Consider the following 21,642-nt stretch of genomic DNA (forward strand, 5'->3'; position numbering starts at 1 on the left):
CCACAGGCATTGTCTTCTCTCTGGTGGACCATTCCAGCTCTTCAACTATCCGGATGGACGCCCTGGCCTTCCTACAGGGGCTGCTGGGCACAGAGCCAGCCGAGGCCTTCCACTCACACCTGCCGACTCTCCTGCCACCTGTGACGGCCTGCGTGGCTGACCCTTTCTACAAGATCGCGGCCGAGGCCCTGCTGGTGCTCCAGGAGCTGGTGCGGGCCCTGTGGCCCCTGGACAGGCCTCGGACGCTGGACCCCGAACCATACGTTGGAGAGATGTCTGCGGCCACCCTGGCACGGCTCCGTGCCACTGACCTGGACCAGGAGGTGAAGGAGCGCGCCATCACCTGCATGGCCCACCTCGTGGCCCACCTGGGTGACCGGCTCGGTGACGACCTAGGGCCGTCACTGTTGCTCCTCCTGGACCGCCTGCGGAATGAGATCACCCGGCTGCCTGCTGTCAAGGCGCTGACGCTGGTGGCCGTGTCCCCGTTGCGGCTTGACCTGCAGCCCGTCGTGGCTGAGGCACTGCCCATTCTGGCCTCGTTCCTGCGGAAGAACCAGCGGGCGCTGCGGCTGGCCACGCTGGCCGCCCTGGACGCGCTGGCCCAGAGCCAGGGACTTAGCCTCCCGCCAGCTGCCGTGCAAGCTGTGCTGGCCGAGCTGCCTGCCCTGGTCAGTGAGAGCGACATGCATGTGGCCCAGCTGGCCGTGGACTTCCTTGCCACGGTGACCCAGGCCCAGCCGGCCTCTCTGGCCAAGGTCAGCGGCCCCGTGCTCTCGGAGCTGCTGCGGTTGCTGCGCTCGCCCCTATTGCCCGCCAGTGTGCTGGCCGCTGCCGAAGGCTTCCTGCAGGCCCTTGTGGGGACCCGCCCCCCGTGCGTGGACTACGAGGAGCTCATCCTCATGCTCACGGCACCTGTCTATGACCAGGCTGCGGAGGGGGGGCCAGGCTTGCACAAGCAGGTGTTTCACTCTCTGGCTCGCTGTGTGGCAGCCCTCGCGGCCGCCTGTCCCCAGGAGGCGGCAGGCACGGCAAACCGCCTGGTCTGCGATGCCAGGTCACCCCACTCCAGCACAGGGGTCAAGGTCCTGGCGTTCCTGTCGCTGGCTGAGGTGGGCCAGGTGGCCGGGCCAGGCCCCCAGCGGGAGCTGAAGGCAGTGCTCCTGGAAGCCTTGGGGTCACCCAGTGAGGACGTGAGGGCGGCTACGTCCTATGCGCTGGGCCGCGTGGGCGCCGGGAACCTACCCGACTTCCTGCCCTTCCTGCTGGGGCAGATCGAGGCTGAACCCCGGCGGCAGTACCTGCTGCTGCACTCGCTCAGGGAGGCCCTGGGGGCCGCCCAGCCCGACAGCCTGAAGCCCTATGCTGAGGACATCTGGGCCCTGCTCTTCCAACGCTGTGAGGGCGCCGAGGAGGGCACCCGGGGGGTGGTGGCTGAGTGCATCGGCAAGCTGGTTCTCGTGAACCCTCCGTTCCTTCTGCCCCGATTCCGGAAGCAGCTCGCTGCAGGTAGGGGCACAGGTGTGGGCAAAGGCAGTCCAGGTCGGAAGTAGGCAGTTTGCGTCTGAGCGGCCCACTCAGAGTGAGCTAATTCAAACCACTGGGTTGGAGAGTCACGGTGTGGATAAGGTAAAGGCAGAGGATCCATGAGAAAACACAGTGTTTCCAGAGACTTGAGGCCTCCTCCTGGGGGACTCTCTGGGATGGAGGAGAGAGAATCCTTAGTATCTTAATATGTCCCCTCAAAAAATAAGCCTTTCGTGATGCCACTTTCATACTCCTTGATGTGGACCGTAGCCTCATGCTCCGGGTGAAGGTTAATAAAATCAGTTTTTTGTCTGCAGAGAGCGTAGCTCTCTTGGGCTGGTTGGAGCCGGGAACAAATGTCAGTGTAGACCAGGACTGGGTACTATACCCTGGTGGTTTGGGGAGGGTCCGGCAAAAACCGGGGGCAGGTTTTGTGTGGTCAGGCAAGGCCATGTCAGGGCGTTCCGAAGCCCAGGGAGGGAGAAAGCAGACAGGTGGGACTGGGGGGCTCTTGGGCGAGTGAAAGCCCCTGAGAAGGAAAGGCCTGTAGACCTTGAGCTGGTCCGCTGGCCCACTGATAGGGTCGGTGGGTGTATTCTTTGGCAGAATGCAGGCAAAGTGCTGGGTGTATCGTACGTGGTATGTAATTTATACTAAGTGAGTAACTGCTATCATTGCTCTGTTAGGGATTCCAGTTAGGCCCTTACTGGGCTGCTGGGTTTAGAAGCCACAGCTCTGTGGCCCGCACCAGTGACTCTGTGGACAGAAGAACGTATCAAGGACATTGCCTGTGACGCTCACAGGGCTCTTCACGAGGAACCTTGAGAGGCCAGATTCTTGGGATGAGCTTGGAATGGCTCTGCCATTTCCAAGCTCCGATTTGTTTCTGCCTCATGCACGCTGTTGAGCCAGCGAACCAGTCACATTTCCCAGTTAGCCGCCTGGAAGCTTGGAGCCAGATTCGTGGCCTGCTTCTAGCAAGTCTGTGGGACTTCCTAGCTGGCTCTCCCTGCCCTCACTCTAGTCTTCCTCTCACTTTCCTGCCTATATTTTCCCTCGGCCTCATTTTTTTCATTTTATTTCTTAATTAATTATTTTTAAAAAGGATTTCTTTTTTAGAGCGAAGAGAGAGTGTGCACAGAGGGAGAAGGAGAGGGAGAATCTTAAGCAGACTTCCCACTGGAGCAGGGAGCCCGATGGCAGGGCTCGATCCCACGACCCTGAGATCATGACCTGAGCCGAAACCAAGAGCTGGACACTTAACTGACTGTGCCACCCAGGCGCAGTCATTTTTCTCATTTTATTTTAATTTTATTTTTCTCATTTTATTTTAATTTTATTTATTTTTCTCATCATTTTTCTCATTTTATTTTAATTTTATTTATTTATTTTTCTCATTTTATTCTAATTTTATTTATTTATTTTAAGATTTTATTTGTTTGACAGAGAGACAGCGAGAGAGGGAACACAAGCAGGGGGAGTGGGAGAGGGAGAAGCAGGCCTCCCGCCGAGCAGGGAGCCCAATGTGGGGCTTGATCCCAGGACCCTGGGATCATGACCCGAGCCGAAGGCAGACTCTTGACGACTGAGCCACCCAGGCGCCCCATTTTTCTCATTTTAAGTTCACTCAATGCTGTTCTATTGTCCATGTCTTCATCAGCCACCCTGAATCTTCTCAGGAGCCAGTCAAGATAGAGTAAGAGGGAAAAGCTGCAAGTCTAAAGTCACTAACTCTTTCCCTTATTCACACCCTGGCACCAAAATGTAAACTTTTTTCCTGAGTCTCTAATGTAAAATCTACGTGATGGAAACAACCTTAACCCATCACTGTTGTGTGCTGGGGGAGGAGAGGAGCAAGCAGCTCTGGTTGGTTTCTTTCACAACATAATAGGAGGTATATTCCCTTCCCTTTCTTCACCTTCTCTACTCAGCCAGCTGAAAAGTAAAATTAAGTGACTTCTCCATTACCAAGCTTAGGGGGTGTTCTGAACTCTGTTGGAATCCCCTTGGCCTTCAGTTTGCCTGAACACACCTGCCCCCTGCTTGGAGGATGCAGGCCTGAGGAGGAGGGCCTGGCCAGGCTCAGAATCAGCCATTGAATTTTGGATCTGCTGTGTGACCTGAGATGTGAACTTAACCTTTCTGGGTCTTCTTCCTCATCTGTAAAATAGATTCATAATAATTTTTATGAAACATTTTTATTTATCTTACCATTAATTAACGGGACCATTCTGAGGATTAATTGAGATAATGCGTCTGAAAAATAGAATGCAGCCCTAAGGCCTGAACAGAGGTCTTCCTTTGGGCTGTGGATTGACCACTGTCTTGGTTCCTTGTTTGCATCCTGCAGTGTGGTTACCTGAGAACTGGCAGTTTTTCTGTCAGCCACAGCAGGGAGAATTTAGGGATGAATTTTAGGCTGCCGAGGGAAATGAGAGCATTGACTTCGCCAAAGATGGGTGTTTTGAATGGGGAGGGGTCCGGTTCTGTCTCTCAGGGAGGCAGGGAGCTTGGGCACCTTTGGACCTGTGGGTGTCCAGGACCCACCCCGCCAATCACCAAGCTGATGCGTCTCGTCCTGCAGGTGGGCCACACACCCGGAGCACAGTTATCACAGCGCTCAAGTTCCTCGTATCTGACCAGCCCCATCCTATTGACCCCCTCCTGAGGAGCCTCGTCGGTGAGCACCCCTTCCCTCTGCCCCCGGCCCCATTCAGTCCCCGCTCCCAGGCTTTGAGTCTGGGCTGACTTTTCCTACACATGGGCCAAGGGGAGTTGGAGACCAAGGAGGCTACCTCGCTCCCATGACGGGCAGCAGGGCCTGCTTTCAAGTCCCTGTGCTGGCACTGAACCGCTGGGTGAGCCTAGCCTGCCCTTTCTCACCTCTGAGCTCAGTTTCCTCCTCTGTAGAATGGGGGTAAGGTCCTAAGGTTATTTCAGGGACCCTATCTGTTACTGAGGAGAAGGTACTCCCTGAGCATGCAGGCTCTTGCAAGTGGAAAACGACCAGCCTCTCACATGCATTGACCTCAGCGGGCACAAAGCTGGGTAGGGCTGCACTGGAGCTGGGGAGCATGGCTCCCCCTCTTATCCCCTGTCTGAGGAGCCTTGTGTCTTGAGGAGCCCAAGTAGCCTTCATTGGTGAGCCCTCTCTTTGGGGCTCTGCAGGACCAGGCTCTTACTAGAGAAGGCAGACATTCAACGATCGGAGCCTGCAGGCCTGTCACTGGACCACACTGGAGTCTGGCCCTCCTCCTCCACGCAGCCTAGTGTAGTGTGGGGAGTCTTGGGCTGGCAGCCTGGCTCTGCTACTCTCTGGCTGTGTGAGCATGGACAGATCACCTCATCCCGAGCTATAAAACGGGGGTGCTGGTCCCCACTTGCCAGGGCACTGTTGTGTGAGACCAGGGGTCAGCGGACATGGCCACGGTCGGGATTGGAGAACACGTCCAGAAGCCACAGCAATATCAGCAGCAACTTCATCCCATCCCCTGACCCAGTGGGCACACGCTGCCGCCAGTCCCGATTTCCCTCATCTTGCCTAAGCTGCCTGCCCAGGGCTGGCAGCCCCCTAGGGATCTGTGCCTGGATGTTTGGTTGTTGTTGTATGTTTGAACCAGTTTTCGAGCTCTCACTGTGTATCTGGTACAAGGCTAGGTCCTTTAATACATCTCACCATGGTTCATTCTCAGAGCTCCCTGCATGGTATGTAGGCCTGGCCACATCTTACAGATGAGGAAGCAGAGGCTCAGAGAGGAGACATGAACTCAGGTCTTGCCAGCTTCCCCATAGCTGTGTTCTCAGAGAGAATGGGGGAATCTAGGAACCAGCAGGGCACAGTGCAAGGAGCCAGAGGTAGCCAGCTCTTGGTTTGAATCCCGCTCTGCTGGAAGACTTTATGTTCTTCCCAGTGCATCATATTGGGAGGCACGTGATAGCGGTTTGCCCCGTGACTGGTGATGGTAACTCTGATCATCTGGTTAAGATGGAGACTTCCAGTTTGCTCTAAGATTACTTTTTCCTGGAGCACCTGGGTAGCACAGTCGGTTGGGTGACTGATTCTTGGTTTTCGGCTCCAGTCGTGATCCTGGGGTCATGGGATCGAGACCCGCGTCGGGCTCCGCAATCAGTCTGGAGCCTGCTTGGGACTCTCTCCCTCTCCCTCTGCCCCTCTCCCACTTCTCTCTTAAATAAGTAAAATCTTTAAAATTACCTTTCCCTTTGAATGAGTAAGTATTTTTGAGTCTGTTGAAATATCCTCTTCATCAAATTTCTTTTTTTTTAAGGTTTTATTTATTTATTTGAGAGAGAGAACAAGCAGGGGGAGAGGCAGAGCAAGAGGGAGAAGCAGACTCCCCACTGAGCAGGGAGCCCAACATGGGGCTTGATCCCAGGACCCTGAGATCATGACCTGAGCCAAAGGCAGATGCTTAAGCCACCCAGGCACCCCTTCATCAAATTTCTGCCCACTACATTCAGCATCCATTGTGGTTTCTTTCTTGCTTCAGTGATTTCTGACAGTTGCCAAATGGTGACTTCCAGTTCCAGCATTCCTTTCATTTTTGTTAGTTTGCCTTCTATTTTCTGGAAGAACTTTTCCTTCTCCCCTCACTTATTTATTTATTCATTGATTTATTCACATCATTATAGACTCATGGATTCCTGTTTCATTCAATGAATTATAATGTATTACTGTCTTCGTTTATTTGATTCTCAAGCTTGTCTCAGACGTGGCCAATGGGGGCCCTTCAGGCTGGTTCCAATGTTCTGTTGACAGGTTTCCATCATCCTTTAAACGTATCCTTACTTTTTGGCACAATAAGATGCTCTAGACTCACCTTGAACCTTTCCTGCCCTAGCTCAGGAATCAGCCATTTCTCCAGGGAGCCCTGATTCCTTTGAGGGGAGAATGGTACTTAGAACCCAAGACCTGGACGCTAGGTGTGCTCATTGCTACAGGAGTGCTGTTGCTGCGAGACCCTCTCAGCAGACAGAATTGGGGAGTATATGTGTGTCTGAGTGTACACAGACAGACACACATGTACATGAGTTACCTCCTCTCTAGTCCAGCACTGCAGGGTTCCTCCTAGCCTCCTTCCTTCCCATTCCATACCCTTCTCTTACAGGGAGAAACCCAGCTCCTGCTATCTATAAGGTATTTGTTCTAGAATACACAGAAAGTAGACCAAGAATGGCTAACCTTTATATCTGTGAAAAGTCAGCATTTGTTTATAGGGCTTTTGTCTTTAGTCTGAGGGCATCTAGTCAAAATACTTTGGAAGTTACTTGGTTGAGTTGTTTTACTCTTTCATAACCTGGTGGTTATGTTAATCATTTGAAATATAGTTAGGGGGGGTTGGTTGTTGTTTTTGTGCTTTTTTAAGGGATTCCCCTCATTCTTGATTTTATTTATAGAGCATGTAGAACATTAACACAGTTATTAAAAAGTCTGAACTATATAAAAAGGTATACTCAGAGAAGTGCTGTGTGAATGTGTAAGTTTCTTCATCTCTCTGATCTTCAAGAGCCTTATCTATAATAATATCAAGTTACCATTTATAGAATCCTTGCTCTGTGCCAGCCCCTCTATGTATTGATATATATATTTAATTTATATAAATAAATATATACTATATATAATAAAAAATATATAAATGTATATAAATATATATCCCATCACTACATTTTAAATCTTAAAAACAGTCCTACACTATGGGTACTGCTATTACTCCCATTTTATAGATGAAGACCTTGAGGCTATCCAAGGTCCCATAGTTAGGCAGTGGCGGAACCTGGATTTGAACCCACGCCAGACTCTAGTTCACATTCTTACCTGGGCTCTGAGGACTTGTTGTGTCTGGTAAAAAAGTAGATGCTCAGGACATGTTTGCCCCCATGCGGCCAGGTCTGCCCAGCTCACATTCAGCAGATAACCAAGGTAGGGAGTGGAGGTGGTCTGTGTCTTGCCCGAGCCGTCCCACACACCCCCTCTCATCTTTCCATCAGGAGAGTTTATGGAGAGCCTGCAGGACCCAGACCTGAACGTGCGCCGGGCCACGCTGGCTTTCTTCAACTCAGCTGTGCACAACAAGCCCTCTCTGGTCCGGGACCTGCTGGATGACATCCTGCCCCTCCTCTACCAGGAGACAAAGATCCGCAGGGACCTCATCCGAGAGGTGAAGCCTGTGAGGGACAGAGTGGGGAGCCCTGGGCCTGACTGGTGGGGCTGTGGCAAGGATTCGGGTCGCCTGTGGCCTGGGTCAAGTCCTGCCCCTCCACTTCCTGGTTGTGTGACCCTGGGCACGGGGGCCTAGGACCATTCAATCTGATCTGAGCCTCAGTTTCTCTTAGGCAAAATGAGAAAACGACTTTGTGTCTGCGTCAGAGGGTTGTTGAGGAGATTCCCTGAGTTATGTCCTGCAGGTGCTCAGAACTTCTGGCCCACCATCGGCCTCAATAAATGTTGGTGCTTCTTATTATCACTCAGCATTCAGCAGGTGTTCATTGAGTGCCAGCCCCGTGTCAGAGTGCCAGGATCAGAGCTGGACCCGACACGGTGTCTGCCACCAGGGAGCTCTTGGCCTCCTCAGGAATAGAGACACCCATTCTGCCAATTATATAACCGATTTAAATCCTTAAGTAAGGATTTAAGGGGCAGAGATTAAAGGTGACTTAACAGCTGTCATCACATGATATAATAAAATGGTCTGAACCAGCTGGCATTGCTGAGGAGGAAGTGACTGTGTTTAGAGGGGTTCGGAAAGTTTCCCCAAAGAGGGGGCATTTAGGCAGGGCTTTGAGGGGTGAGAAGGAGCATACCATTAAGAACAGAGCCTTGTGGTTAAAAGCTTCAGAGACTTGGGTTTTTAATTCTTGTTCAGCTACCGACTAGCTGTGTGTTTCTGGGCAAGTTAATTAACCTCTCTAAGCCTTAGTTTCCTCATATGTTATTAACACCGTCTCCCTAGGGCTGTTGTGATGCTTGAGCAAAATGTCATTTGTCAAGCACTCACACAGTGGCTGACACATTATCACTGCTCAGTAGACCATAATAATTATTGTTTCTGTTTCTTTTAAGATTTTATTTATTTATTTTAGAAAGGTGGGGGTGAGTGTGAGCGAGTGGAGGGAGAGAGAATCTGAAGCAGATGCCGCGCTCAGTGTAGAGCCTGATGCGGGGCTCGATCCCGCAACCACGAGATCATGACCTGAGCTGAAACCAAGAGTCGGACACTTAAAACCGACCGAGCCACCCAGGTGCCCCTGTTACTGTTATCATCAAAGGGCATTGCAGGCCCAGCAAAGGCAAGAGACTTGAGAGTACGAGGCTTGATTCAGGGACAGAACACAGTACTGAATGAGGGAGGTGGGGTGTGCAGCAGGGATTAAAGGAGGTCACATCCTGTAATCCTCATCATCCTTCCGTCCTGCAGGTGGAGATGGGGCCCTTTAAGCACACGGTGGACGACGGGCTGGATGTGCGGAAGGCAGCCTTTGAGTGCATGTACTCGCTGCTTGAGAGCTGCCTGGGCCAGCTGGACATCTGCGAGTTCCTGAACCACGTGGAGGATGGCCTGAAGGACCACTACGACATCCGGGTAGGACGGGCCCCCTGCCAGACCTGTGCCCACCCCGTCCCAAGGGGACAGGCGAGCGCTGCTGGGGCCCACTGCTTGTTTATCCCCCACTCTCCACCCCAGATGGTGGGCCAGAAGAAGTTCTGAGCACCTGCAGGACATAACTCAGGGAATCTCCTCAACAACCCTCTGACGCACACACAAAGTCGTTTTCTCTTATTGTCACCACCATCTTCACCCCATGAAGATAACTGCATTGTTCTTTTTTTTTTTTTTTTTAAAGATTTTATTTATTTGACAGCATGAGCAGGGGGAGCGGCAGAGGGAGAGGGAGAAGCAGGCTCCCCACTGAGCAGGGAGCCCAATGCAGGGCTCGTTCCTGGGACCCTGGGATCATAACCTGAGCCGAAGGCAGATGCTTTACCGACTGAGCCACCCAGATGTCTCTGCATTGTTCGTTTTCAATAAGAAAAAGGGCCAAGCTCTCAAACACCTTTGGCAGGAGCCTACGGTGGACAAGCTCTTTGGAAGATGGTTTAGCAGTAACTAGAAACATTTAGAATTCTTAGACACACCTTTGACCCAGCAGTTCTGTCTCCATGAACAGAGCCTCTGGACTCACTCTTAAAAATGTGTTCAGAGTTTTTATGTTCAGGATTGTTCTTCACAGCTCTGTGGGGCTTGGGGAAAGCTGGAAGCTTCCTGAATGTCCACCCATCAGAGGCTGACTCAGTAAACTGGCTACCTCTGGTCACGGAATGCTAGCCGCGTTAAGAAGAGTGAGCCAGGTCCCTTTGCACTGACGTGAGAGCTGGCCGAGACCCACTGTCAATTGATAAAAGCCAGTTGTTTTTACAGGCGTCTTCCCCAGGCTGTCCTGCTCTCACCCGTTCTGGCCCCACTGTCCTCTTGTCTGCCCCCCTGGGAGCACAGGACACGGCCTGGGCATCAGGGCAACATTTGGACCCCAATGTCCAGGCTCCTTTTGGTGTTGAGGAGGTGGGTATGACATCTCTTGAGCCCCCAGGGTTACCTTGTGGAGTCTGCACTCTCCCTTTGGACAATGGGTTTAGGATGCCCACTTCACAGGGGAGAGGCCAGAGAACTGGCGAGTTCAAGGGCACCAGCGGGCAAGTGGAGGAGCCCTGGGTCCCAGCTTGTGCTGTGTAATGCCATGCTCTTTGCTGCTCTGGCCCTGGTCCCCCTCCTTTGCTGTGGGTTGTCGGGGGGTCAGGGCAGGCTAGACAGCTGGTGGGGGTGGGTAGGGCACGTAGAATGTAGACAACCATCCTTTATGCTGTGGAGTGCTTGTATGAACTACCATTTTCCCAAGAGGCCACCATAAGTCTCCTGCAGGCTACATCCAGGCCTGTAGATGTGTTTAGTTGGCTCACACATAGGTTTTTTTTTTTTTTTTTTAAACTGGGTGCCAACATTTAAAAGTTGAGAGATCTTCCATGAACATCAGAGTTTTGAAAACAGGCCGTCAGCCCTGGGCCACATTCCCACAGCCACGATTGGCTGGAGCTGAGAGCTGCTGTCTGGAGTGTGGGCTCCTTACTCCTGCCCAGTTGCCCTCTGGCCCTCTTCACTCATGGACAGTATCTGCCTGGCCCTGTGAGCATCTGAGCTGGAGAATCACCCCCTCCCTGGTGCCTCTTCTGATCTGATCCTCCTCAAGTCAGCCAGGTGTAGTTGGCATAGTAACCATTGCCATTCATAATTGATAGATAAGGAAACTGAGGCCCAGAGCGGGAGAGACTCTGGCAGGGCCCTGGCGGGAATTAGTGCTAGAGTTTGGACCTGAGCTCCAGGTGTTGGTACCAGAGCCTCTGATCTTCCCTGGGCTTTGCTCCTTTTGGTCCTGGGCCATTTCACCATGAACTCTGTCTCCTTCCTCCTGGGCAGATGCTGACCTTCATCATGCTCGCCCGACTGGCTACCCTGTGTCCCGCACCTGTTCTGCAGAGAGTGGACCGGCTCATTGAGCCACTCAGGGCCACCTGCACCGCCAAGGTACCTTCCCATGTCCCCTACCCCACTTAGCCCTGGGCACCCCTGCAGATTTCTCACAGTTATCATTTATAGGTGGTGATAGAAGTGCTTCATTTAATCGTTGTCATCATCCTATAAAGTATTTCTTATTGTCACCACTGTGTACACAGAGGAACAGAGACTCCGAGAGGTCAAGTTATGGACCTAGGCTACCCAGCTAGTAAATTGCAGAGCTGGGATTCAAAGCCGGCTCTTTCTTTCATTCATTAAACATTTCCTGGGTGCTGGGCCTTGTTGCAAGGTACTAGGGATACAACATTGAACGTGGTGGGTTCCCTACTCCCACATCCTAATTGGGAAACCGAGTCAGACTCCTGGAAAGAGAGAAACTATTGATTGGTTGATTGATACAGGGCAGAGTTGCTGCTAGGCTGGAGTGCCTCAAGGATCCAGGGGAAGGATCTGGAGAGGGAGGCCTGGGGGCAAGCTGCAGTGTTGGGAACCGAGCTGGCACACCCAGGGGGTATCCAGTAATTACCTGGTGACTGCAAGAACTAATTTGGGTTTTGAAAGGGTAGGCATTAACCAAAAAGATTTCAGATTGGAGCTTAAAGAGGAGAGATACCCATAGAACAGTGGTTTTCAAGTAGCAAAACCTTTTCCAATAAAATAAAATCTGTCGATTAAACAGATAAAATTGGTCATTTCTTAAGAGATAGAAACCTGCCTTGTAAGTTTCCGTTTGTAACATATGCCGGGTATGAAGTCAAAGGAAACACTGGTTCTGCAGGGCCCTTGCAGTCTTGACCGTTTCAGTGGCCAAATCATTTCTAATTTTCTTTGAGCCATTCAGCATGGAGAAAGATCCCAGTTCACAGGGAAGGGCTGCAGATCCCGCTTCACTCAGCCCAGATGGCAAGAGGAGCTTTGATCTGAGGCCCACACATAGGCCACTCAGTCTGGCTGCAGAGGACTCTTTTTGTCAGGCACTGAGATGAGAACTTGCTGCATCCATGTCCACAATCCCTCATCCACTGAAACTTAACAAAGCTCTGGAACTTGTTTGGCAACAAAACTTGACTTGAACTGGCCTGAGGCTGTTTATGACTTTTATTTCTCTCTCATTGTGACACCCGTAATATTCTTTCATTTTTCATTTAGTAGGGGAAATATTCATGCATTTGATTACAGGATATTGTACCATGTTATCTGCACACTATCCCCTTTCTAACCCACCCCCCCCACAAATCCTGAATTCCAAAAGCACACCTAGCCCCAAGGGTTTCAGAGCAAGGGGTGTGGACCTGTGTTAAGCCATTTAACCCTCAAAGCAACTCTACGGAAAGGAGGCTCTTTCCATACAGAAAGGGAAGTGCAACTCACAGTGAGGACCTGAAGTCACAGCACTTACAGGGAGGAGCCATTCGAACCCAAGACTGTCCAGCCCCAATGCCAAGCTCTTAACCTCTACACTGGACTCTTCAGGGGGAAGAGTCTTTGTCTGGGCTAAGTCGGGGGCCTTGAGAGGAATTTGGACTTTATTCCCTAAGGAGTGGGGCAATTCTGAAATTCTCTTGAGTAAGTGGGAGAGGGTGGGGGATGAAGAAACAGGCAGGCAAGGCAGTTTGAGGAGTTTCCCCATGCAGAGTAGCTTGCAGGGGTAGGCACCTGAGTAGGGGGGACGAGGCCAGCTAGGTGACTGTCACGGCGACCCAGTCATTGAGTTAAGTCATATGGTACCGAGAGCCTGTTTTAAGCACAGTAAGAAGAGATAGGCTGAATCCTCCTGTCAGGGGAAGGAGATAACTAACTGAACACTTTACAGCATTTGTCACCATCCAATTATTTATTAATAAACAGAAAGGTGGGCAGTTTAGATTGGTTGGTCAGAGGCCTCCTAGGTGAACTTGAAGTTGATTTAATGACAAAGAATCCCCCTCTGGAGAAACCCGCCAGGGTAAAAAGCGCAGAAGAAACCTCAGGAGGCTGGAACCACAGAGACAGAAGTAGGGGAGTGTGCTGTGATTTAAACTGGGAAGGATTTTACAGGTGGTTGGAGGAATCCAGAGACCAGTGAGGCAGCTGTGGCGCGAGGCTAGGTTCAATAAAGGATGAATTGTTGTTTCCTACTTTAGGTCAAAGCTGGTTCCGTGAAGCAGGAATTTGAGAAGCAAGACGAGCTGAAACGCTCCGCAATGAGGGCCGTGGCCGCCCTGCTGACCATCCCGGAAGTAGGGAAAAGCCCCATCATGGCTGACTTCTCTTTCCAAATCCGATCCAACCCTGAACTTGCTGCCCTCTTTGAAAGCATCCAGAAGGATTCTGCTTCAGCCCCCAGCACAGACTCGATGGAGCTCAGCTAGTCCTCCCCCTGCCCCCAGGTGGGCCCTTACTCAGGGGGGCCTACCCAATCCCGAGGCCTCACCGGTCCCCCTGCCCACCACAAGCCTCTACTTACCTCCTTTCATCTCCCTGGGGGCCCTCCTGCTCCTGGTTGGGGCTTACAGTGCCTTCTCCAGGGACCCCCAACTCGAGGCCCCCAGCAGGAGCTGCAAGGCTGCCCTTTAACTCAGGACAGTCATTCAAAGAAACAGGGCAGGGACGTTTTCCAAGCCCTTCCGAACAAACACGGATGTGTGACTGACTTCACACAGGGGCGAAGGTCTGTACCTTCAAAGCGGGGAGTCCCTGCCTCACAAAGGACTAAGTAGTGTTTAGAAATATGCTTGTGCTCACAGCTGCGGAAGGTTAGGAGGCAGCCTCCTAACCTGTGGAAGGTTAGGAGGAAGGCTGGCCTTCCTGCCCACCCGTGTCCCATAATTGTCACTCACACCTCTTCCCACTTTTCACTTCACTTGATCTAATAGGCCAAACATTAGTGCTCCAGCTGGGCATCTTAAAGACTCAAGCTACTTCTCTGAGCTGTTCACATTTTAGAATTCAAAATGCTTTACTTTCTAATTGGCAGTAATGAATCTGAAATTTGGTTTTTTGCAGGGGGAGGGGGTCAGGATAGGGAATTAGATCTAATTTTTTTTTTCTAATTTCAAAACTCTTATGTAGCCAACTGGGAATAAACACAAAGAAAGTAGAGACCCCCTTTCATGTCACCCACCTAGGTGTAACCAGTTGGTTTGTGTCCTTCTAAGGATGATTTTGAACATGTGGTTTCTAGTTTTTAATATTGAAGACACAAATATTACACAATAGGCTAAAGAATTTTCTGTGCTATCCCAGGTTAATAAAGGAGATCCTAGTGTTATTTTTTCTCTGCACACTTCCTCTACTCAGTAGACTGCTGTTAGTATACTTCCCAAGTCAATTTAAAGAAATTATGAAAACGACCAACAGTTAACTCAAATGTTTCAGACTAGGCTTTAAACTGGAGGCAGGCAACCTGTAATTTACCTACCCAATTTAAGGGACTTAAATCCACTCACGGCTAGCATGCCAAGAACATTAAGCAGGCTAGTGTTTCTGTTCAGTTGACCAGGCTGGTAGGGAAAAAACAAACACCCTATAAGCAACCGTCTTGTTCTGGAGTACCTCATGCCATATCCCAGGACTACTGCCACTCGCTACCAGTTCTTAGAAAAGTGCGATCATAACCTTATAGACATGCCTCACTTTATTGTGCTTTGCAAATATTGAGTTTTTTACAAATTGAAGGTTTGTGGCAACCCTGTGTTGAGCGAAGTTTTTCCCAACAGCATTTGCTTAGTCGTATTTTGTTAATTCTCAGAATGTTTCACTTTTTCATTATTATGGTGATGTTATCGTTGTTACTGCCAGTGCCTGAAGATGTGACTGAATTGCTACAACTTCATGAGAACTCTAATGGGGTTGCTCCTTATGAACAAAGAATTTGAGATGGTATCTACTCCTGGTCAAGATGCTGTGAGACTGTTGAAATAACAAAGAACTGAAGAATATTACATCAACTTAGTTGATAAAACAGTGGCAGGTTCTGAGGGGACTCTAATTTTGAAAGCTCTCTGGGTGAAGTGCTAACAGTATCATGCTACAGAGAAATCATTCTTGGCTCAGTCAATGCAGTAAACCTCATGGTCTTAATTTTAAGAAATTGCCACAGTCACCCCAGCCTTCAGCAGCCACCACTCTGATCATTCAGGAGCCATCAACATGGAGGTAAGACCTTCCACCAGCCAAGATTACAACTCAAAGATGTTTAGCACTTTTGCAATAGACGGTTAGCAGTTTTTGCAATAAACTTTTTAAATTAAGGTATGCATTGTCTAGACATGCTATTGCACGTAATAAATTAATGGTATAAACAGAACTTTTATATGCACTCAGAAACCAGAAAATGCCTTTGACTTATCAGTGGTTTGAAACCAAACCGGACCTCAGTATCTCAAGAGGTATGCCTGTAATTCACACAGCTAAATTCTAGCTTTTGAGGCCTAAGGTTTAGGGCTGTAGTTGAAAAGGCAGTTTGATCATTAAATCCTGAGTACCGATCAAGAGGCCCAATGATGTTAAGGATCCCACACCTTCAGAAACTGCTGTTAAATTACCTGAAGCAGCAAGCTGGGAGAGGGTTATAAAAGGGAGACCAAAAGTTATCTTCGGATATCCAAGGCTGATCGTAGAGGGATTTGTGGGTCATCCTGTCATGTTTTTGTTCAGAAGCTACCTCACAAGAACTACATACAGTGACCATCATCCAAAAATTTACAAAGCGGGGCTAAGGATGAGTACACTTGCTCTGAGCTGCAAGGTCCTTCAATCAAAGGTCTTAGATCCTTCCTTGGTCTGAAGCCCAAGTCTCTCCCAACCCCTCTTCCCCAGCCCCAACTGGAGCTGACAAGGCTGCTCTGGGCACCAGAGGCCTGTGCCCTATGAAGAATTAAGTGTCCTTTATAAACCCCTTCCAAATGGAGGATTCCACAGAGCATTCATCAGGACAAGAATAATCTCCATGATGGGCGCCTGGGTGGCTCAGCTGGTTAAGCAACTGCCTTCGGCTCAGGTGATGATCCTGGAGTCCCAGGATTGAGTCCCACATCGGGCTCCTTGCTCAGCAGGGAGTCTGCTTCTCCCTCTCCTCTTCCCTCTCGTGCTATCTCACATTCTCTCTCAAATAAATAAAATCTTTAAAAAAAAAAAGTCTCCATGACAAGTTGTCAGGGTAAGAAACTGAAGAGTAAAACCAAAGAGTCAAATGCCAGATGGTAGGTTTTATGGTTTTATTAACACAAATATGATGTGCACAACAAGCTGTCTATTCATTTTCTTCGCTGCGCAGCCTGGCGTTGGGATTGGTGACTCTGATTGCCAACTGGGCTGCTCTTTCCACAATAGCTTTGCGGTTCTTGGAGGAGACGTTGTGAGCAATCTCTGCACAGTAAGATCTGGAAGAGAAGCAGTTAGTAAGGAGCAAGCCAGATGAACACACACTCCTGAGTTTCCCTGGGAGGGCAGTGGTTTTGGGTCACATCACCTCCAGAGCCATGAGGGCACTGGCAAAGCTGATGAAGACGACCGACACAGTCCCAAATCCTAACTTTCCTAAATTCCATGGTACCAGCAGTAAGGCTTGAATCTTCAAGTATTCCCTGGCAGGGACAGAAGTACTCATTGTCCCCTCATTTAATCCTTAAAAGCAGACTTGTAATCCAGGTATTGCCTCCTCTTACAAACCATGACCCTTAAAGGAAGAAGTGAATTCCCAAGTCAGATATTTAGAAATGGACAGGGCTAGGATGGCTCAGCCCCAGATTCCAAGTTCAAACGTTCTCCCCCAATCCTTTCAGTCAATCCGCCCAACACAGGGCAGTCTCAGGGAGCTTGGACTTGCCCGTCAAGTTCTTAAATTCTCTGCGAAGTAAGCAAGAGCAGAATCCAACGGTCTGATTAAGCCAAGGATTTCCTGGCCTAGACATTAACATTTTACTTGTTTGACTGCTGCAGACAAAATTCAAATTGAGAAGTAACATTGCCTGAAGTCACCCAGCAAGTAGCTATACCGAGTATTTCCCAAGTTATCTGGCTGCCAGATACTGTTCTAACCTATTCATTCTTCACAGCTGCACCAGGCCCCAGTTTGGTAACAAATTGGCCTAATGAGCACATTTCAGTGAAATGATTTAGGACACCATCAACAGGAGGTTAAGAAAAGACACTCTAGGGGCACCTGGCTGGCTCGGTTGGTAGAGCATGTGACTCTGATTTCAGGGTTGCAAGTTCAAGCCCCAAGTTGGGTGTAGAGCTTACTTAAAAAAAAAAAAAATCTTTTAAGTATTAAGTAAGCTCCATGCTCAACGTGGAGCTTGAACTCACGATCCTAAGATCAAGAGTCGCATGCTTTACCGACTGAGCCAGCCAGGAGCCCCAAAATAAAAATCTTAAAAAAGGACACTCTACCCCTGGAGGAATTTCAGCAAAGAGAGAAAGAAAGCTATAAGGAGTGACTAAATCAGGCAATGAACATAAGTCCTTTTTAAAAACTCTAGCAAAATAGCTTACCAGTGCGAGACAAGCAAACCCAAAGAATTTTTATCTTCTATGAAGGAGTCCACTCAAGCTCAAAATAGCTATATATGTGTGTATACATATATATATGTATTTTTTTTTAAGATTTTTAAAATTTATTTGACAGAGAAAGAGACAGCATGAGAAGGAACACAAGCAGGGGGGGGAGGAAGAGGGAGAAGCAGGCCCCCCGCTGAGCAGGGAGTGCAATGCGGGGCTCAATCCCAGGACCCTGGGATCTTGACCTGAGCGGAAGGCAGACGCTTAACGACTGAGCCACCCAGGCACCCCTCAAAATAGCTATTATTTTGAAATGTTTCCATAATCTGTTTTTCAACACTGAAATCTCCCCCCCAAATACCGCCAAGTCCTTATCCCCATGTGTATTTAATAACCAATCAATCACTATACATATCGTCTTAAATACTTACATGTCTGGGCATTTTCCCCACACATGACAATCATTTTAAATACATGTGTAACACTCCACCCAGCGCTTGTACTCCCACCATTCACAAATTATATTTTCAAATGTTCAAACTGAATCGAACAATTGATCAATTGTTTCAAAATGCTTTTCATTTAGGGATAAATATCCAGAAATGGAACTTGTGGATTTAAGGTCATAGGTTTCAAATATTTCTATGGCTCCTGACACAAACTGCCAAGCTATTTAAAGATTATCTTTGTGGCAACAAGCGACATCTGCACTGCATTTCCGCTACACAACAGGTACTGCATCTTTCTGTCACAATTCTCCAACCACCTAGTTGCAGTTTGGGCAGTCATCCCTAATTCCTATGCTCACCCAAGGATTTTCTAAGGAAAATTTCCAGCATTCCAACACCCAGTTAAATTCCCAACTTAGAAAACTCAACCACAAAGTGAGAATAATGGCTTCGTTTATTTCTATTACTTGTGTCTACAATCGCTATAGATAAAAAAGATCTTTGTAAGCAAGCACACATAGGCGCTACAGTTAGTCACCCTTTCCATGTCCTAATTAGGAATACACAGGTTTTCAGCTTCAGTTTAATAGAAAGGAAAGAAAATGGTCCTCTGCTTAACCAAAAAAACCCACCATTCCCTCCAATCCAGATTCAAAGCATCTAAATCACTTCCCACGTGAAGTATTTTCTCATCCCACTGCCCTAGTTTTAGTCTAAGCAGACCACAAGTCTCTCTCACACAGAGCTCATGAATTGTCTAACTTTCTCAAAATACTTGGAAGTAATGCTGTGAACCCTCCATGCACTCCTGCATGTCTACAACTTTGTGTAAGCCATCCTCTAACAGCCAAGTCTTCTTTCTTTTCTCCACCTCAGATCACAAAGCTCTTAATCAGGCAGCAAGTCGTCCGTTCCTGCAGATTTCTGAAGGAAGATACCCATGGCCACAGCATGAAGTACCCCTTAGGTCTGAGGCTGTATTTGATCTACCCCCTACCTCCACATAAAGCAATGTTCTGCAAAGAACTGCCAAAAAGGATACCAGTGTTTTTATTATTGGGCAAAGTCCTTCTCTTTCCAGATCTTGGGTCTCTACACTTTTCAGGACAAGTTCCCTTACCCTGCTCCAGCAAAGCAAACACTTCAAAGTCCCCAACATGCATTCTTTTAGCTCCCGAGAGAATATACAACTCTTCCAAATGCATTCTATTAAGTCTAGAGTCCCTACCAAAAATGCTCACAGATGCAGAATTCTGACACCTGAACCCAGAGGTGGGACCCAACTCACTTGTTGCACATCAGCAGCACTTCAAGCTCCTTAACGTTGTGGACTAGGAACTTCCGGAAGCCACTGGGCAACATGTGCTTTGTTTTCTTGTTGCTCCCGTAACCAATGTTGGGCATCAAGATCTGGCCCTTGAATCTTCTGCGCACCCTATTGTCAATGCCTCTGGGTTTCCGCCAGTTGCGCTGAAATAAACGCAGAGGAGGGTTAGTGTCTTTGCTAACAACTCTTCCCTCTGGAGGAAAAAAAGGGGGGACCCAATGAAAAGGAAATATGCCAAACAGTAGCTGCCTTTGGGTTACAGTATTTCACTACATCTTTAGATTTTTTTTTTGGGTGGAAAAAAATAGAGGCTCCCGTATTTGACTACCAGGAATACAGACTCACATCCACACTCCTCAACAAAGGAAAAGCAGACTACATACTGATAGAATGTGAAGGGACTGTGTATACAGTTAAGATGAAGAGTGAAGAGCATGGGTTTCAGCACTGCTCTCAAGATGTTAAGTTTTCTCATCATAAAAATAAGGATAATCTACTCTCAACGTCTTAAGTCCACCTAAAATGATTCAAGCCACTAGACACCTCAAAACAGCCAAGTGTCCCTGATCATTTAAATTTCAATTTATAATCAAGTGACTGAGTGCCAGTAAGGCATACTCAGGGAGACCTGGGTTTCTAGAAAGCTCTACCACCAACCAGACTGGTTCATCTGCCACAGGTGATCTCTCGACCAGGTGATGCCAGAAGTCCAAGAGCCCATTTAGGAGTTCCTTTCTCCATCCCAAAGTACACTTCCACCCCGGGACCATATATATATATACCTTAATTTTGACATAGCGGTCTGACTGGTGCCGGATGAACTTCTTGGTCCTCTTTTTAACGATCTTGGGCTTCACCAGAGGTCTGAGGGCAGCCATGATGCCTTTAAGAAAGACGCAGAGATGGTGTCAAGCAGTCCTGGAAGGAGGCTTTCCTGCTCGGGGGTTGAAAATTGTTGCAGAGTGTCTTCCAATCACCAGCTACTGAGCAAACTGGGAATGGAATGGGTACCTCTGCCAGGCTTGCTTTCCCTCCCGACTCCGAAGCTGGCAGAATACTAACCACTCTCCAGACGCGATCCTGGGAGGTCAGGAGTCACCTCACCTACTAAAGCCAAGGAAGAATGCCAACAGCTGATCTAACACCAATCGACCCCCAAACGTTCTCAGCTTGCACAGGGCAGCATATCCCACTTCCAATGTCCCAAACCCCAGATGGTCCAATTTCCTTTTGGTTATGCAGAACTTGGGCAACCTACAAGAACCGGGGGCTAGTTCTTTCACACCTGTAAAATAGGAATGATCCCGCACATTGAATGCCTGCAATGACTGAACCCAAACAGATGTAAAGAGAAACCTGTGTTTCCCCGAATGCTGTTGCTCTGCAATTCCCTCATAACAGGCCTACAAAATCACGATGTACCTATGTTTCTAGACCTCTGAACTTCCTGTTCTACCTGGAGATCATCCGAGTCTCAATTTAAAACCCTCCTCAGTGAGGCCTTCCCGGTTACCCTATTCTTTTTCTCCTGCAACACACTTTTTATTCTCGTCTCCTCACCGCCTCTATTTCCTTGTTTAGCACCCGGCTAAGTGCTCAGCAAACGTCGTGTTCGGTAAACGAATGCACTCCCGCCCCCAACATTATTTCCTCAAAGACAAGGACGCCGTTTTATATTCTGAGACCCTGACCCGCCATCAGCATTTCTGTTAACGGAACCAATAGACTCGCAGCTCATGGTGGTTGGTCTGTTAGGTGACCCGGCCGCAGCAGCAACCCCCCAGACCGGAAAACTGCGGAGGAGGGGGCGTCGGTCAGCGCAAACAGAAAATACACGCGGGCACACATCACTGACCAAGGTGATCCGACTATTCCAGTCATCAAATCGGAACCCTCGGGTCGCTCCACGGCCCCCTCAGTCTAGACCCGACAGCGACCTTCACTCCCAGGGCTCAAACAAGCTATCCGCAACCCTAAGGGAGGCACCAGGCGGCCTCCGTAGGAGGGCAAGTGGCCCCGGGAAGCCAATCTCCACCATCGGCTGGGCCGCTTCGTTCCGTTCGTGTACGTACTCCAGCCAACGGACAAAGACAAAGCCCACCAAGACGACTGCTTGGAAGGGCAAGCCTCCTCACCACGAAGCGATACGTTCAGATGATGGCCGTGGAAATGCGGATGGCCAACGATTAAAACTCACCCAGTAACAGATGGCGACCACCTCCACAGGCAGCGCCGAGAAAAAGAGAGGAAGGTGGCGCGCGAGGGCTGATGG

General features: G+C 49.1%; 2 protein-coding genes and 1 non-coding gene across 8 annotated transcripts in view; 1 reads left to right on the forward strand and 2 right to left on the reverse strand.

Annotated features, from left to right (window-relative positions):
• CAND2 (cullin associated and neddylation dissociated 2 (putative)) overlaps window positions 1–15,343 on the forward strand; it is a 32,644-nt gene extending 17,301 nt beyond the window's left edge. For 4 of the 5 annotated variants that reach the window (XM_027584160.2, XM_027584164.2, XM_027584162.2 and 1 more), the window contains exons 10-15: window positions 7–1,509; window positions 4,112–4,207; window positions 7,534–7,703; window positions 8,961–9,125; window positions 11,013–11,120; window positions 13,235–15,343. In XM_027584160.2, the coding sequence (XP_027439961.2) occupies window positions 7–1,509; window positions 4,112–4,207; window positions 7,534–7,703; window positions 8,961–9,125; window positions 11,013–11,120; window positions 13,235–13,462 (2,270 nt within the window). In that variant the 3' untranslated portion in view covers window positions 13,463–15,343. The remainder of the gene's footprint in view (window positions 1–6; window positions 1,510–4,111; window positions 4,208–7,533; window positions 7,704–8,960; window positions 9,126–11,012; window positions 11,121–13,234) is intronic. The other variant, XM_027584161.2, reaches the window with a different exon arrangement.
• A 952-nt stretch (window positions 15,344–16,295) lies between these two features.
• RPL32 (ribosomal protein L32) lies at window positions 16,296–21,642 on the reverse strand. 2 transcript variants are annotated; one of them, XM_027584165.1, is made up of 4 exons: window positions 21,568–21,642; window positions 20,153–20,253; window positions 19,332–19,513; window positions 16,296–16,474 (listed from the first exon to the last, which is right to left on the reverse strand). In XM_027584165.1, the coding sequence occupies exons 2-4, from the start codon at window positions 20,246–20,248 to the stop codon at window positions 16,345–16,347; spliced, it is 408 nt and encodes a 135-aa protein (XP_027439966.1). In that variant the 5' UTR covers window positions 20,249–20,253; window positions 21,568–21,642; the 3' UTR covers window positions 16,296–16,344. The 2 variants fall into 2 exon arrangements, with proteins under 2 accessions (XP_027439966.1, XP_027439967.1); XM_027584166.2 differs by lacking the exon at window positions 21,568–21,642 and adding an exon at window positions 21,226–21,244.
• LOC113919107 lies at window positions 20,321–20,460 on the reverse strand. The gene has a single exon (XR_003518836.1). It is a non-coding gene; the product is annotated as a small nucleolar RNA SNORA7 (small nucleolar RNA).

The sequence above is a fragment of the Zalophus californianus genome, chromosome 1, assembly GCF_009762305.2.
Source record: "Zalophus californianus isolate mZalCal1 chromosome 1, mZalCal1.pri.v2, whole genome shotgun sequence".
In the NCBI taxonomy this organism is placed as follows: Eukaryota; Metazoa; Chordata; class Mammalia; order Carnivora; family Otariidae; genus Zalophus; species Zalophus californianus.

Coding starts and splice junctions, on each gene's coding strand:
- RPL32 (XM_027584165.1), bottom strand. CDS start 20,248: ATGGCTGCCCTCAGACCTCTGGTGAAGCCCAAGATCGTTAAAAAGAGG. Junction 19,514..20,152: donor ACCGCTATGTCAAAATTAAG/GTATATATATAT, acceptor CGTTTATTTCAG/CGCAACTGGCGGAAACCCAG. Junction 16,475..19,331: donor GTGCTGCTGATGTGCAACAA/GTGAGTTGGGTC, acceptor CTTCTCTTCCAG/ATCTTACTGTGCAGAGATTG.